General features: G+C 46.9%; 1 protein-coding gene across 1 annotated transcript in view; it reads right to left on the minus strand.

The window, feature by feature from the left end:
* The window catches only part of LOC122789989 (hypoxia-inducible factor 3-alpha-like), a 925419-nt gene that overhangs the window by 373522 nt on the left and 537193 nt on the right, over positions 1–14704 (minus strand). The window contains exon 6 of the mRNA XM_044057541.1: positions 382–581. Within this exon, the coding sequence (XP_043913476.1) occupies positions 382–581 (200 nt within the window). The remainder of the gene's footprint in view (positions 1–381; positions 582–14704) is intronic.

A 14704-nucleotide genomic window follows, 5' to 3' on the forward strand; every position in this document is an offset into this window, starting at 1 on the left:
ACTTGCATTGAGGAGGGTACTGTGGCCTGCATGATGATACTGGTCATGTGTCACCCCATCCAAGGGATTCATCTGTCTCCCCATCCAATGAATGGGTTAGGCATAAAAAAATAGTCCTTCGCTGCTGATGAAGGCACGCACCACTGTGTAGGCTGCCTATACGACAACTTCTACCAGCTAGATTTTTGTCCCCCACTCAGGAATACCAAGGATGGGGGAAAGACTGTTGGAGACTTGATGGTCTGCAGGCACAGCACAAAAGCACATATAAACAATATCCTAATGTGGAGCTGGCATTTTTTTATGCCAAATGTTTTTATAATGCATTTTATCTAGAAAGCTTCATTCTGTCAAAGCAAACTCTTTCAAAAACATGCCTACCTCTCATCACAATATGTGAACTTCATGTCCATGCTGCAGTGGCTCACAAATGTTCTACTGTCCAACGGAAACTCAATATTTGATGGATGAGGGATGGGCTCGCAAATCATTACCAAGCAGTTCATGGGCTGTTCTGAATACCCAGTTTCCGTTTCCTCCTTACATGTAAAAGAATGGAGGTGTCCTGAGCATCGAAGGACCTTGAAATCAAGAAATAATTGTCAAGAAAAGATATATAACCTTATCTTTTTATCTTGATGCATTTTATTTTAACACTGGTACTTCAATCTTAAACAGTAGCAAAATAAATCAACCTCTGAAATTTAACTCTGACTCTTTAGTACTACTCCTTACTTTCCTGACCAGCAAATCAAAGTACCCATCTCTTCTTTTTTTAATACAATAAAGCAGGAGAAAGTACAGTTGTGTACACTTACCATAAATGTAGATGTTTGAGTGTATTCACTGTTGCAGTCATTACATTTGGGTAATCTGCTGGCAGGTTGTCCTCAGTCGGCCTGATTAACAAAGTCTTGGGTCCTGCGTCGGTTGCTGTCCCTTCTTCCATGACGTCAGGTCGTCAGGGGTATAAAACATGCAGCTGACGCCATTACATCAGTTTTTCTTGCCCCAGATGTCAGGTGCCCCCCAAATGGGGAGCAAAAAATATAGATATATATATACATACATACATATATAGATATATATATAGATATATATATATCTAGATATATATATATATATATATATATATATATATAAATATAATTTAAAACACAAAAAAAATACCTCCAAACAAAAGCAAATATACCAAAAAGGTAGAAGAAAGGAGAGGTATAGTAAGAGAAAACAGGGGGCTGGAGGGTGGGTAACCAGGACTACAACAGTGAATACACTCGAACATCTACATTTATGGTAAGTGTACATAAAGTACAGTTTTGTACCTACCATAAATGTAGATGTCCGATAGACATGCAACTGCAGTCATAACATGTGGGTTGTCCTGCCTCAGGCAGCCCTCGGTCGGCCGGATTCCAAAGTCTGGGTCCGACGTCGGCTGATGTCGCTTTTCTCTCCGACGTCAGAGCGGCTGGAGTACATAAGCATCAGCCGACGCCATTTTCTTCAGTGTTTCTTGCCCCAGATGCCAGGTGCCCTCCAAGGAAGGCTGTAATCAAATTGGAAGACAAAAACAGGATTCCAAACAAATAAATGAGCAATAAAACAAATACACCATAACAGATATCCCCAGCTAAGAGTAACAGGGATAGGAGTGGACCCTAGGCATAGAGGGGTATGGAGGGAGGGAATCGACTGCAGTTGCATGTCTATCGGACATCTACATTTATGGTAGGTACAAAACTGTACTATGTCCTTCAAGAATGCAACTGCAGTCATAACATGTGGGTAGAATACCATAGCTTAGCTGGGGAGGAGGTATGCACTAGGAAAGAGATGGTGTGGCAATCAAACCCTGCAGGACTGCCGAAGAAAAGCCTGCTCTGGATCTGGAATATAGAGGGAGATTGTAGTGTTTGGAGAATGTATCCACGGAGCTCCATGTAGCAGCTTCTAGAATGTCCTTGGTAGGCACCCCTCTTAAAAATGCTGTAGAGGTGGTTGTAGCTCTGGTGGAATGTGGTCTGACATTGGCTGGAACAGTCTTTCCATGAAAGGAATAACAGAATCTGATGCAATGTCCAATCCATTTAGAAATAGTCTGTTTTGAAATTGCTTTTCCCTGGACTGCAGGAGCGTAAGCTACAAAAAGTTGTTCAGACTTCCTACTGGCCTTGGTTCCGTCCAGGTAGTATCGAAGTTGTCTGTGAATGTCCAAGGTATGCAACAGTCTTTCCCCCTTATTCTCAGGATTGGGGAAGAAAGCAGGCAGATGAATGGCTTGATTTAAAGAAACCCTAGATACCACCTTTGGCATAAAAGTAGGGTTGGTCCTTAATGAAACCCTGTCTCTGTGAAAAATAATAAAGGGTGGTATTGCCATTAGGGCCTGTAGCTCCGAAACCCTTCTTGCTGAGGTAATTGCCAACAGGAAAGCTGTCTTCCATGAGAGAAATTGCAAGTCAACTGAAGCTGCTGGCTCAAAAGGAGGTAGAGTCAGTTTTTCTAAGACAAAATTGAGGTCCCAGGCTGGCACTGGGGCCTTTCTTGGTGGATTAATTTTCTTGATTCCCCTGAGGAATTGTCTTAGTAAGGGGTGAGAGAAAACAGGAGGATCAGTGTTGTATCTAGCTGAAATAGCAGATGCATGTATCTTTATGGAAGAATATGAGAGGCCGTTCTTTAACATATCTGCCAAATATTCCAAGATAAGTGGGATGTTCAGCAATGAAGCATCATGTCCCTTGCTGGTATTCCAAATGCTGTACCTTTTCCACTTTGCTAAGTAAACCTTTCTGGTGGATGGTCTTCGAGCCTCTGTTAGTATCCGCTGAACTTCCTTAGAGAGAGGTAAGCTGAAGTTATTTATGGGATCTCCCAAGCTGTTAGCTGCAGTGTCTGAAGGTTTGGATGCAGTATTTCGAAATTGTGTTGAGTCAAAAGTAGAGGCCACTGAGGGAGGGCCCACCTCCTGGTGTGACATATGCTCCGTAGTAGTGGGTACCAGTGTTGTCTTGGCCAATCCGGAGCTATTATGATTCCCTTGGGCTTCTCTGCTTTGATCTTTAGTAATACTGAGGTCATCAGTGGCAGAGGTGGGAATGCATAGATTGCTAGGGAGTTCCAGTTGAATGAGAGGGCATCTATTTTCCAAGCTTTTGGATGGTATGTCCTTGTGCAAAATTTTGGTAGAAGATGGTTGAGGTGAGAGGCAAATAGGTCCACTTTTGGATTGCCCCATGTCGAAGTGAGTTGTCTGAAGGCCTTCGGATGTAACCTCCACTCCTGTGGATCTGTGAAATTCCTGCTTAGGCTGTCCGCCAACACATTGTCTTTTCCTGGAACAAACTGGGATTGTAACTGGATGTTTAGGCTCAGTGATTTCTCCCAAAGCTGCATTGTCAGTCTGCAAAGGGGGTAAGAGTGGGTGCCCCCTGCTTGTTTATGTACCACATAACAGTGGTGTTGTCTGTCCGTATCATTAAATGGCCTTGCTGGAGTTGGTGTTGAAAAGCCTCGATGGCATGCATTACTGCCAGCATTTCCTTTTGGTTTATATGCAGATGTGTTTCCTTTGGAGACCATTGCCCTTGTATACACCTGCCTTCCATGTGCCCCATCCAAGGTCTGAGGCATCTGTAGTCATGGTCTGTGTTATCTGTGGTTTTTGAATGACATACCTGTGTTTTCCTGGCTCACCGAGGCCCACCATAGGAATTCCTTTGTAGGCATGGAATGAGTGGTATGATTGTCTCCAAGTTGTTGCTGTGTTGAGACCAAATGCTTTTTAGGTACCATTGAAGCTTTCTCATGTGTAGTTTTGCTAATGGAACCAGAAGAATGCAGGATGCCATGTAACCCAGGGCCTGTAGGAATCTCCTTGCAGTCATCTGGGTGAGTTTTGCTAAACCTTTGAAGTAATGAGTTAACTTCTCTTGCTTGTCTTCTGTCAGGTAAGCCATCTGAGAGGCTGTGTCTAGTTTGGCTCCTAAGAAGATTATTTGCTGGGATGGCTGCAGTCTTGACTTTTGGAAGTTGACTGTGTATCCCAGAGCTTGAAGTAATCGTATGACATAATCCAGGTTTCTTGTCAACATCAATTTGTCGTCCGCTTGTATGAGGCAGTCGTCCAGGTATGGGTAAATTTGTATACCCTGGAGCCTGCAATGAGCAACTACTGAAGCCAGGCATTTTGTAAATACTCTGGGCGCAGTAGATAAGCCAAATGGCAATGCTGAGAATTGATAATGCTCTGGCCCTGCAAGAAATCTGAGGTATCTTCTGCTGCTGTGTCTGATAGGGACATGCAGGTATGCCTCCTTGAGGTCCAGAGTAATCATCCACGACCCCTTGCCCAGCATGGGAAGGAGTTGCTGTAAAGTCAGCATTTTGAACTTTGGTACTATGAGAAAGGTGTTTAATGTGGACAAGTCCAGTATTGGTCTCCATTGAGATTCTTTTCTTGGAACAAGGAACAGTCTTGAGTAAAACCCCTGTTCTTGTTCTTGCTGTGGAACTCTTTCTATTGCTTTCATCTGAGTCAGCAGAGTGATTTGTTTGATAGCCTCTGCCCTTTGATTTTGTGGTAGGTTTGGCATGCCTTGTTTTCTTGGTAAGGTATGAAAATGAAACCTGTACCCTCGGTCTATAATGCCCAAAATCCATTTGTCCTTTGTCAGTCTGTGCCAGTTTTCTGCAAACAGAGATAATTTCCTGCCCAAGGGAGCTTCTAGTTGTTCCCTGGTAGGCGGTAGTAGAGGAAAGTCATTGAGTTTGTGGTTGTTGGGCAGGTGAAACCCCTCGCCACTTCTTTGGTTTCCTGGCTGCCATTGTCGCCCCTGTAAGGGCCTCTGTATTGGCCTCTTCCTCGGCCACGTCTGTTCTTACCCCTTTAAAACTTTTCTGTATTAGGAAAGGACCAGTTTTTTGAAGGCCAATTCCTACTGAATCTGGGGGGTTGAACCTGGAGGAAATCTTTCACAGTCTGAACTGATTTTGCTTTTTCTTCGATGGTCTTTAACACATCCTTAGTATTTGCACCAAAAAGCTTGTTCTTTTCCAAAGTTGCATCCAGAAGTTTTGCTTTTACATGATCTGGTAGAGGTTGATCTTTTAACCAAGCATGTCTACGAATCACTGCCCCTGTCATAGCTGCCCTACATGAAGCTTCCAGTGCATCATATCCACACTGCAGGAAGTGATTGCTTACTTGCCGAGTGTTATGTACAGCTTCCTGCAAAGTCTTCCTGTCTAAAGGATCAGGAGAAGCTAATGTTTTTTGTAAATCTTCTAAGAGATAATCCTGATATTGTAACATATGAAAAAGGCAATTTAAAGCTCTCATAGATAAGGTAGTGGATGTGTAAACCTTTTGCCCCATCTCTCTAATGACCTTGCTTCCCTGTTGGAGGGCAAAGGATTTTTGAGGTGGAGGCTGAAACTCCTTTAGGCCCCTGTGAAATAGTTTCCAAATCAGCAGAATGGGCCCTGAATAAATGGGAATGAGTTTCTGGGACCCTGTAATACCTGTCTGGCTTGGCTGGAGCAGGAGGAAGAGAATCAGGGGTAGCACTAGAGTCAGAATACAAATCATCCAGAACATCAAGTACAGGAGGAATAGCTAAGGGCCTGTGCTGAGGCTTCTTAAGGAAAGTCCGGCTTTCCTAGAATCAGAATATTCCTGACCCTGCCACTTGAAATGTTCCCTCATGGTGTGCAGAACTTCCCCAAAAGAAATATCCTCAGGAGGGAGGCCGAAGGATGGAATCTTCTGCATCCGAGTCCTCATAAGTCTGGAAGAGCTCTTCCTGGCTATCAGAGTGGACAGAGCCCTCAGAGTCTTCATCTGAAGGAGTAGGGTCAGAGGGTTCAACCCGGGGCCTTTTATCAGGAGGAGGCTGGGATGCTCTCTCAGGATGGGCTTGTGAACCTCTAATCATGGAAATTAAATCAGCCGCCATGGACATAATTTGTGTCTCCGGAGTCGGCTGAGGTAAGGATTTAGAAGTAATATGCTTTGTTTTGCTGGCTGCCTTTGCCCTAGTGTAGGCCTTAATAGACATGGCCATAGGAGGCCTGGCAGCTCCACGTGCAGGAGTGACCTTGTCTACAGCAATGGTCTCAGGCATTTCCTCGGTTTCGGTATCCAGAGGAAAATCTACAACTGGCGTCGGAGTAATGTCTGGAATCGGCGTCGTCGGTAATGCGGTGTCTTCGGTTCGGAGCGGTGGAGAGACCGTCTCAGAGGGAACCGGAGCACTCGCGGTAGGTTTTGGCGTGGAGTCGGTGGTAGACGTGGGCCGAGGATGTCGGTCCCGGTCTTTTCGCTTTTTGGGTGTTTGCGATGTCGGAAGATCCGAAGGCATGGTGTAGGCAAATTTATCGCCAAAAAAATCTTCAGTGAACTCCGCCCGGCGCCTGAGAGTGCACTTGTTGAAGCGAGCACAGGCTACACAGGCCGAGACATCGTGGTCTGGGCCCAGGCAAGGGAGGCAGTAAGAGTGGAAATCCTTATGAGGTATTTGTTTACCACAAAAAAGACAATTGTTAACTTTTTCAGTAATTTCTGACATCGGCTGAGGCAAGAAAAGGTCCCCAACAGGGTACTTAGCTTTTTCGATGACTTCGGTATCGTAGAATACAGGAGCTGTCCGACCGGCACTTGCGAACTGCTTCTGCTTCGGGCACCGCGGCAAGAAAGACTGAAGAAAATGGCGTCGGCTGATGCTTATGTACTCCAGCCGCTCTGACGTCGGAGAGAAAAGCGACATCAGCCGACGTCGGACCCAGACTTTGGAATCCGTCCGACCGAGGGCTGCCTGAGGCAGGACAACCCACATGTTATGACTGCAGTTGCATTCTTGAAGGACATCTGTACTATGTTCTTTGTGTTTCACTGTTGCAGTCATTACATTTGGGTAGAATCCCAAAGCTATGGCTGGGAGGATGGATTTATACAGCATTAGGAGCAGCTATAAGGCCCTTCAGGACAGCAGTGGCAAAGCTAGCTCTAGATTTAGAGAAGAGAGGTAAATTATAATGTTTGGTGAACGTATAAACTGAGCTCCGGGTAGCAGCTTCTAGAATGTCTCTGGTAGGAACCCCTCTGAGAAAGGCTGCAGAAGTAGATGCAGCCCTGATGGAATGAGATCTGATCCCCTTGGGGATAGGTTTACCATGATGCATATAGCAGAAACTAATACAATGGCTTATCCATTTGGAAATGGTCTGCTTTGAAATAGCCTTTCCCTCTGCCCCTGCAGCAAATGCCACTAATAGTTGTTCAGATTTTCTTAGAGATTTTGTCCCGTTTAAGTAGAATTGAAGTTGTCTGTGTACATCCAATGAATGCAGAATCCTCTCGCCCTTGTTTTGTGGATTGGGAAAGAAAGTTGGCAGATGAATGGTCTGATTAAGAGCCACACTGGATACCATTTTGGCATGAAGGATGGATTGGTCCTGAGAGCCACCCTGTCCAGATGAAAAATAATGAAAGGCTCCACTGCCATAACAGCCTGTAATTCTGAAATCCTTCTAGCTGAAGTGACTGCTGAAAGGAAAGCTGTTTTCCAGGAGAGAAATTTTAGGTCCGCAGTAGCAGCTGGCTCAAAAGGAGGGAGAGTGAATTTTTCCAAAACAAAATTGAGGTCCCATGCAGGAGTTGGCGCTCTCCTGGGAGGTCTTAAATTTTTGGCCCCTCTGAGATACTGCGTTAGCAGAGGATGAGAGAAAAGGGGAGGTTTTGTGTTGTAATGAGCTGAAATGACTGAGGTATGGATTTTTATGGAAGAAAAAGATAGGCCTTTGTGAAGCATCTCAGTTAAATATTGCAGAATCTGAGGAATATTGGGCATTCCTGTGCTTATTCCTTGTGACTGGCTCCAGGCACATAATCTTTTCCATTTGTCAGCATAAGATTTTCTAGTAATAGGCCTTCTAGCCTCCAAAATTACATCCATCACAGGTTTGCTGAGGGATGCCATGGGTGAAATTAGTTGATTAGCCACGCTGCAAGATTAAAAGTTTGGAGCAGAGTGTGCAGAATTTGGTAGTTCTGCTGAGACAGTAGGTAAGCTGTCTGAGGCAGGTGCCACAGAGGAAGGTGTGACACATTGCGCAGGAGTGGGTACCAGTGTTGGCGAGGCCAGTCTGGAGCAATCAAAATCATTTTTGGTTTGTCCTGTTTGACTTTTAGTAGAACTTTGGAGAGCAGAGGCAGAGGGGGAAAGGCACAGACTGACAGGTTTTTCCAGCTGAAGGACAGAGCATCCACTTTTCAGGCTTTGTTTGATGAGTTCTTGTGCAAAATTTGTCCAACTGACAGTTCTGGGGTGAGGCAAAAAGATCTATGTCTGGGCTCCCCCACTTGCATGGCAACATGCTGAAAATCCGTGGTTCCAGTTTCCATTCGTGTGGGTCCACAAGATTTCTGCTTAGTTCGTCTGCCAGCGTACTTAGCTTTCCTGGCAGGAATTGAGCTTGTAGTTGTATTTGGTAGGTCAAGACCGTGTTCCACAATGCCATGGCTAGTATACAAAGGGGGTGGGAATCCCCCTGCTTGTTTACACTGTGGTGTTGACTGTCTTTATCATTAGTTGACCTGGATGAGGGTAGTCCTTGAAGGCTGTCAGTGCATTCTGTACAGCTAGCTTCTCTTTCTGATTGACAAGTAGGTGCATTTGATTTGGGCTCCATTTGCCCTAAATGCACTTTCCTGCCAGATGAGCCCCCCAAGCATAGTCTGATGCGTCTGTAGTTAGGGTTTGGGTGGCAGGGAGTTGAGTGAATGACAGTCCCTTGTTTTGGTGGCAGGCCTCTGCCCACCATAGGAACTCTAGCTGCAGGTAAGGTATGATAGGAAAAGAAGTTAAATACTCACCATAACGTTCCATCTGAGTAGTTGTACTTCATTTGTCTTCAACCTGTGGGTATTCGGATCCGGATCGGATCCGAGACGGCCGCATCACCAGCATCTGATCTGAGCAGCAAGCTCCTCCCCTTACCCATAATGCCCCTCCGCCTCCTTCCTTCCCTCAGATCGAGTTTGCTGTACCAGAAAACATAAGCCCGACCCAAAAGGACCTTACCACTAAAGGCTCCCACAAATCTAAGCCAAGTGCAACCAGGAGAGCCACCAGTGTGCACTTCTCCCATATACCAGGATATGACAACAGTGATAAATAAGGTCAGGGGTAAGGAGGGGGGGATGGTTGAAGACAAATGAAGTACAACTACTCAGATGAAATGTTATGGTGAGTACATAACTTCTTTATCTGAAATAGTTTACTTCATTTGGTCTTCAACCTGTGGGACAGAGTCCCCAGCTACCAACATCTGGGTGGCCTTCATGGAAGGATATTTCAGAGCACCACGGTGCCAAAGGATGCCCTACTTCTGGATACAATGTCCAGTTTGTAATGGGATATGAAGGTATGAGATGAGGACTAACTAGCTGCAGAACAAATGTCATCCAGCGACACTCTAGACCAGAAGGACACTGAAGTTGCCATAGACCTAGTGGAATGGGCTTTAATCTGACCCAGAGGGGAAATACCTTTATTAGAATATGCCCGGAAGATACAGTGGGAAATCCATCGAGCAATGGTGACTATAGAAATAGGTTTGCCTAAGAACGGCTTTGAATCTGACACAAACAGTTGGTCTGACTTACAGAAGGGTTTTGTTCTGTGTAAATAAAACCTCAGTTGTCTATGTACATCTAACATATGTAACTTGTATTCACCCCTATTTTAGAAATTTGAAAAGAAAACAGGAAGATTGATTAATACTGGTTTCTGAAGCTACTTTAAGAAGGAAGAAAGGGTTAATGTGCAGGGAAACCCTATCATTATGAAAGACCATGTAAGGAACTTTAAATGGACAAGGCTTGAAGTTCCGATGCCCTCCTGGCAGACATGATAGCCGCCAAAAATGCAGTTTTCCAGGAGAGGAGCTGTAAATCTACAGATCCTGCTGGATCAAAGGAAGGAGAGACTAGAGTTTGCAGAACAAAGGTGAGGTCCCAGGGAGGTGTGGGATCTTTCACTGGTGGTCGTAACAGAAGGTCTTACAAAGCCTGGAAGAAGCTAAGGAAGCCATATTTTACCCCACATGAAAGTTAGAGATGGCAGTCAGTTGGACCTTAACGGTAGAAGAACTAGTGCCTTGATGAAATATACCAGACAGAAATTCCAGAATCGACGGAACCGGAGCTATAAAGGGATCTAAGTTCTATTGAGAGGCCCAAACAGAAAAGTGTTTCCATTTGCTATGACATATCTTTCTGGTTGAAGACTTGTGAGCTGCCACCAGAATGGTTTTAACTGGAGAGGATAAACCAGGAGTCTTAATCATTACTGGAACTGGAGCAGCTAATCTGTGAGTTTCAGACTGTCTAGGTCTTGGTAAGGAATCCCCGAGGGGTGAAAAATGAGATCCGGGATCGGATCCAAGAACCATGGTGGAACTACTAGGTGAGACCAAAGTGAGGGTAACCACATTTGGCGTGGCCAGAATGGGAGAATGAGGATTACTGTGCTCCCCAACCTGCGAGCTTTCTGAAGAAACTTCGGAATGAGAGGTAACAGGGGGTAAGCATAAAGAAGACCAAGCATGTACCAGTGCATCTCTGGGGACTTCCCCCAAGAACTCACTGCATTTCACGTTGGAAGGAGATGCGAAGAGATCGCAGCAAGGCCGACCCCACTGAAGGAAGATCTGTTCTGCTACTGAAAGATTCAGAGACCACTCGTAAGGCATTAGAATAGTCCTGCTGAGCCTGTCCACCAGAATGTTGGACTGCCCCGGAATGTGCATTGCCACCAGAAAGTGGCTGGTGGAAATTGCCCATTAACACACTCTCATGGCTTCTCGACAAAGGGGGTAGGGTCTGGTTCTGCCCTGCTTGTTGATATACCAGACTACTGACATGCTGTCTGACTGAATAGCAATAGTTCCTAGAGGAAGATGGCCATGAAGGGCCTGCAATGCTAGAAGAACCGCCCTCATCTCCAAGATGTTGACATGCAAATTGGTCTCGGAAGGGGACCACGTGTCTTGGACTGTCCTTCCTGACAATGCCCCCCCTCCCCAGCTGGGAGGCATCCATGGTCACTGTGGTTGTGGGAAAGGGGGGAAGAAAGGGATTTCCCTGGACGAGTTCCAGGGAGAGAGTCCACCAAAGAAGTGACTCCCTGCAAGCCCGGGAAATGTGTATCAGATGGGACAAAGGTAGATCCAGAAGAGACCACTGAATCACTAACATCCACTGGAGGACTCTCATGTGAAGACGTGCGAATGGTAAAAGATTGATAGTGGTTGCCATGGAGCCCAGGGCCTACAAAACTGTTTCCGCTGAGGGGAGGTAAGACTGAAGAATGTAAGAGATGTGAAGTTTCAGACTGGTTACCCTTTCTGGGTGAGATAAGACTTTCATTTGTATGGTGTCTAGACAAGCTCGAATGAAGTCTAAGCTCTGAACTGGAGTCAGTGATGATTTGCTGAGGTTGACTGTAATGCCCAGTCTGTTTGCTAGAAGAAGGAAGTAATCCCTTGCATGGCATAGTAGACAACTGGTAGGGGGGAGCCAATCATCCAGGTAGAAATAGGCCTGGATTCCGGGAAGCCTAAGGTGGGCAGCTACCACCGACATGACTTTGGTGAACACCCTGGGGGTTGTGGTGAGACCAAAGGGCCAAAGGGTAGGGCCCTGAATTGATAATGACTAGCCCCAGCTGGAAGTGAAGAAACATGCGGTAGCACCTGTTCATTCTGATATGATAGTACACATCCTGGAGGTCGATCGAGCACATCCAATCCTCTGCTTGTAGGCAGGGCAGAATGGACTGAAGCGTGACCATCCAGAATTTTTCCTTGGCTACTGACAGGTTCAGAGGGGAAAGATCCAGAATGGGTCTTAGATTCCCACGTTTTCTTTGGTACTAAAAAGAACCTGGAAAAGGTCCCTGATCCAGACTGGTCTGGGGGGACAGGTTGGATGACTCGTTTTCTTAGCAGCTTTTCTATCTCCACTGCTGCTTCCTCCCTTTGTGCTGGTGGAACGTCTGGGAGGAGTTTTGGTGGGGGGAGGTGGATTTACAAACGGGATGGAGTAGCCTCTGGATATGATTTGTAACATCCAACAGTCTGTTGTAACGAACTCCCACTCCGTTGGATGTAAAGAAAGACGGCCCCAGACTGCCTCCAGAGATGAGCAGTTGGGCAACCCCTCAGGGCTGCTGCGCAGGTCTGTCCAAGAATGGTTCTCGACACCTGAAGTTCTTCAGACCCCCCTCTGCCTCTGAGACAGCATATGTCGTAACCCTCTCTGCCTCCGAGAGAAGAAGAGTCCTGAGTGTTCCGAGAGAACTGAGATTTCTGGAACCACATCTTCTTTGACCCCCACTGATTCCGTGAGAAGGATCTTTGGGGGCCAGAGAAGCGGATCCCGATGGTAGACAGTATCTTCCCGTCCTTCTCACTGTGGACTAGAGTGTCGCGCACGGACTTCCCAAACAGGAAAGAACCATCATAGGAGGCATTAGCAAATGACACTTTGAAGGTTCCAAAAATTGACAAAGCCGGAGCCATGCGTGGCACCTCATGGCAACACTGGACCCAGCCACCGTGGCGGCTCCTTCTGTGGCATGTGAAAGGAGGCACATGGACGTATTCGCAACCGCTTTCAGAGTGGCCATGCGCACAGAGAACACCTTCTTGCCCTCTGCTGACATGAACTCCATGGGTGACTCAGCGACTTCCTTGACTAAGTCACACTGTAGGTAGATAACGTGCGCCATGTAATTTAACGCTATTATGGTGAAGGCTGCTGAAGCATAGACTCGCTTCTACAGATGATACATTGTCCTCGACTCCAGGTCAGAAGGGTGGACCGTAGAGATCTCTTGTGCAAGCTCTTTCTTGGTGGCAGCTGCCACCACCATAGCATCTACTGGGGACCCCTTACTCCAGCTGGTCCTGTTTGGTAGGGGGCTAAGAATTTTGTCCAGCCTTTTTGGAACAGGCTCCACGGTGTCCGGTTCCTTCCATGTTCTAGAGGTGATTAGGTCCACCAGTGGCTCTGCAGGGGGGGGGGGACACCCAGGAGGTAGATGAGCCCATGCCAAATGCCTCTAGGAACACTGACTCGTCTGGGGTTGGTTTTTTGGGTTGACCACGCCCTTATTTGGCATAAGAGTTCCATGATGTCTCCAAAGGAGACATACTTGGGGGTAACCTTCCCCTTCCTCCAAGTCAGTGTCATCCATGAGGGTCTCTAGGGAGGAGTCCAAGTGCCTCCTTTTACACATTTGTTTGCAAGGAGCCTCCTCAGTGGGACTCTCTGGCGGGGACTCACAAACTTCTGGCTGCTCCCTAGTGGGTGCTCCCTGGGGAAAAGCAAACATGGGATGTCCCTGAGAGGACAGGAACGTCAGAGCCATACTCAGAACCGAGGGAATCGGGGCGGATTCTGAAGTGGAAATGGTCAGGGGTCTCGACCCACTTGAGAAAACCCACTCCAGCATGTCAAATGCTGAAGGAGAGCAGACCTCCTGGGAAACAAGTAAGGGATCTGCTTCCTTCAGATCTGACGGGGGAGTCGGGGCCAAGCCTGCAGGAGCCAAGATACCAAGTGGGGAAACTGAGCTCCAACAAACATGGAGCCAAAAGAATCCCCTTGGATCCGACACCAAGGCTACAGCCCCAATAGCTCGGATCTGCCCCAGTTGGATCCGACACTCTCAAGGCAATGAGCCAGTGTCGATGTACAGGGTTCCATCGGTGCCGACCCCCCCACCCCCCCGACCCCGAGAGCTCTCGGATCCAAAGACTCCAAAATAGAGGGGGCTGGCAAGACTCCCACCTGGATCTGGGTGCGGATGAACTTCTGCATCATCCTGTCCATCTCTGACTTACTCAAGCTGCGGGTGGAACGTGATGAGGAAGCCACCGACACCAGCCAGGAGTGCTGATGAGGGGAGGCTCTGGATGCTGGCTTAGATACTTCCAGCTCTGGGGAAAACCTAGGCTTACGGAACCGAGCAGAACAGGGCCTAGGAGGGATCCTTGATTAAGAGGAGGCCCCGATGGAGCCAAGTGCCCCAGGGACCACTTTCTAGGTCTGTCTTTAAGACGTTTATCCCCATCTGCAAGATGGGAGGTTGAGTCGCAGAGGCCTGGGAAAGGGCAGATACAGTGGAAGGAGGTGTAGCAGTAGTAGCAGGGACAGCCGTCACTGAAACAGGCAGAAGACCCTTCATCATACGTTTAGCCTTCATATCCTTGAGGGCTCTTGGGTTGAAGCCCGTGCAAAAGAAGCAGGCTGTATCAAGGTGGGCCACTCCTAAACGCACTACACACAGAGTGTGGCCATCCACTGGAGAGAGCTTATGGCCACACTCCGTGCATTTCCTGAAGACAGGCTTGAGGTTCTTAAACATGTCTAGATGGAAACTCAACACATACAAACCCACACACACGCTCACTTACTAAAGGGGTAGCAGAAGGGACAACACTGAATGATAAACTCTACACTTTTTAGCAACCAATGATCAACACGAGGTAGGGGAGGTTGAAAAGGGAGATAGGGAATCCTACTCTAACACTAAAGGGAAAAAATATCACTTACCCAAAAAGAGATGCCTGGAGCTCAGCAACCACGATGTTTAGCTTTTCAGCATCAAACGAGATATGAGGGAAGGAAGGA

This window comes from Protopterus annectens, chromosome 1.part0 (genome assembly GCF_019279795.1).
Source record: "Protopterus annectens isolate FY-2018-M chromosome 1.part0, PAN1.0, whole genome shotgun sequence".
Taxonomy (NCBI): domain Eukaryota; kingdom Metazoa; phylum Chordata; order Ceratodontiformes; family Protopteridae; genus Protopterus; species Protopterus annectens.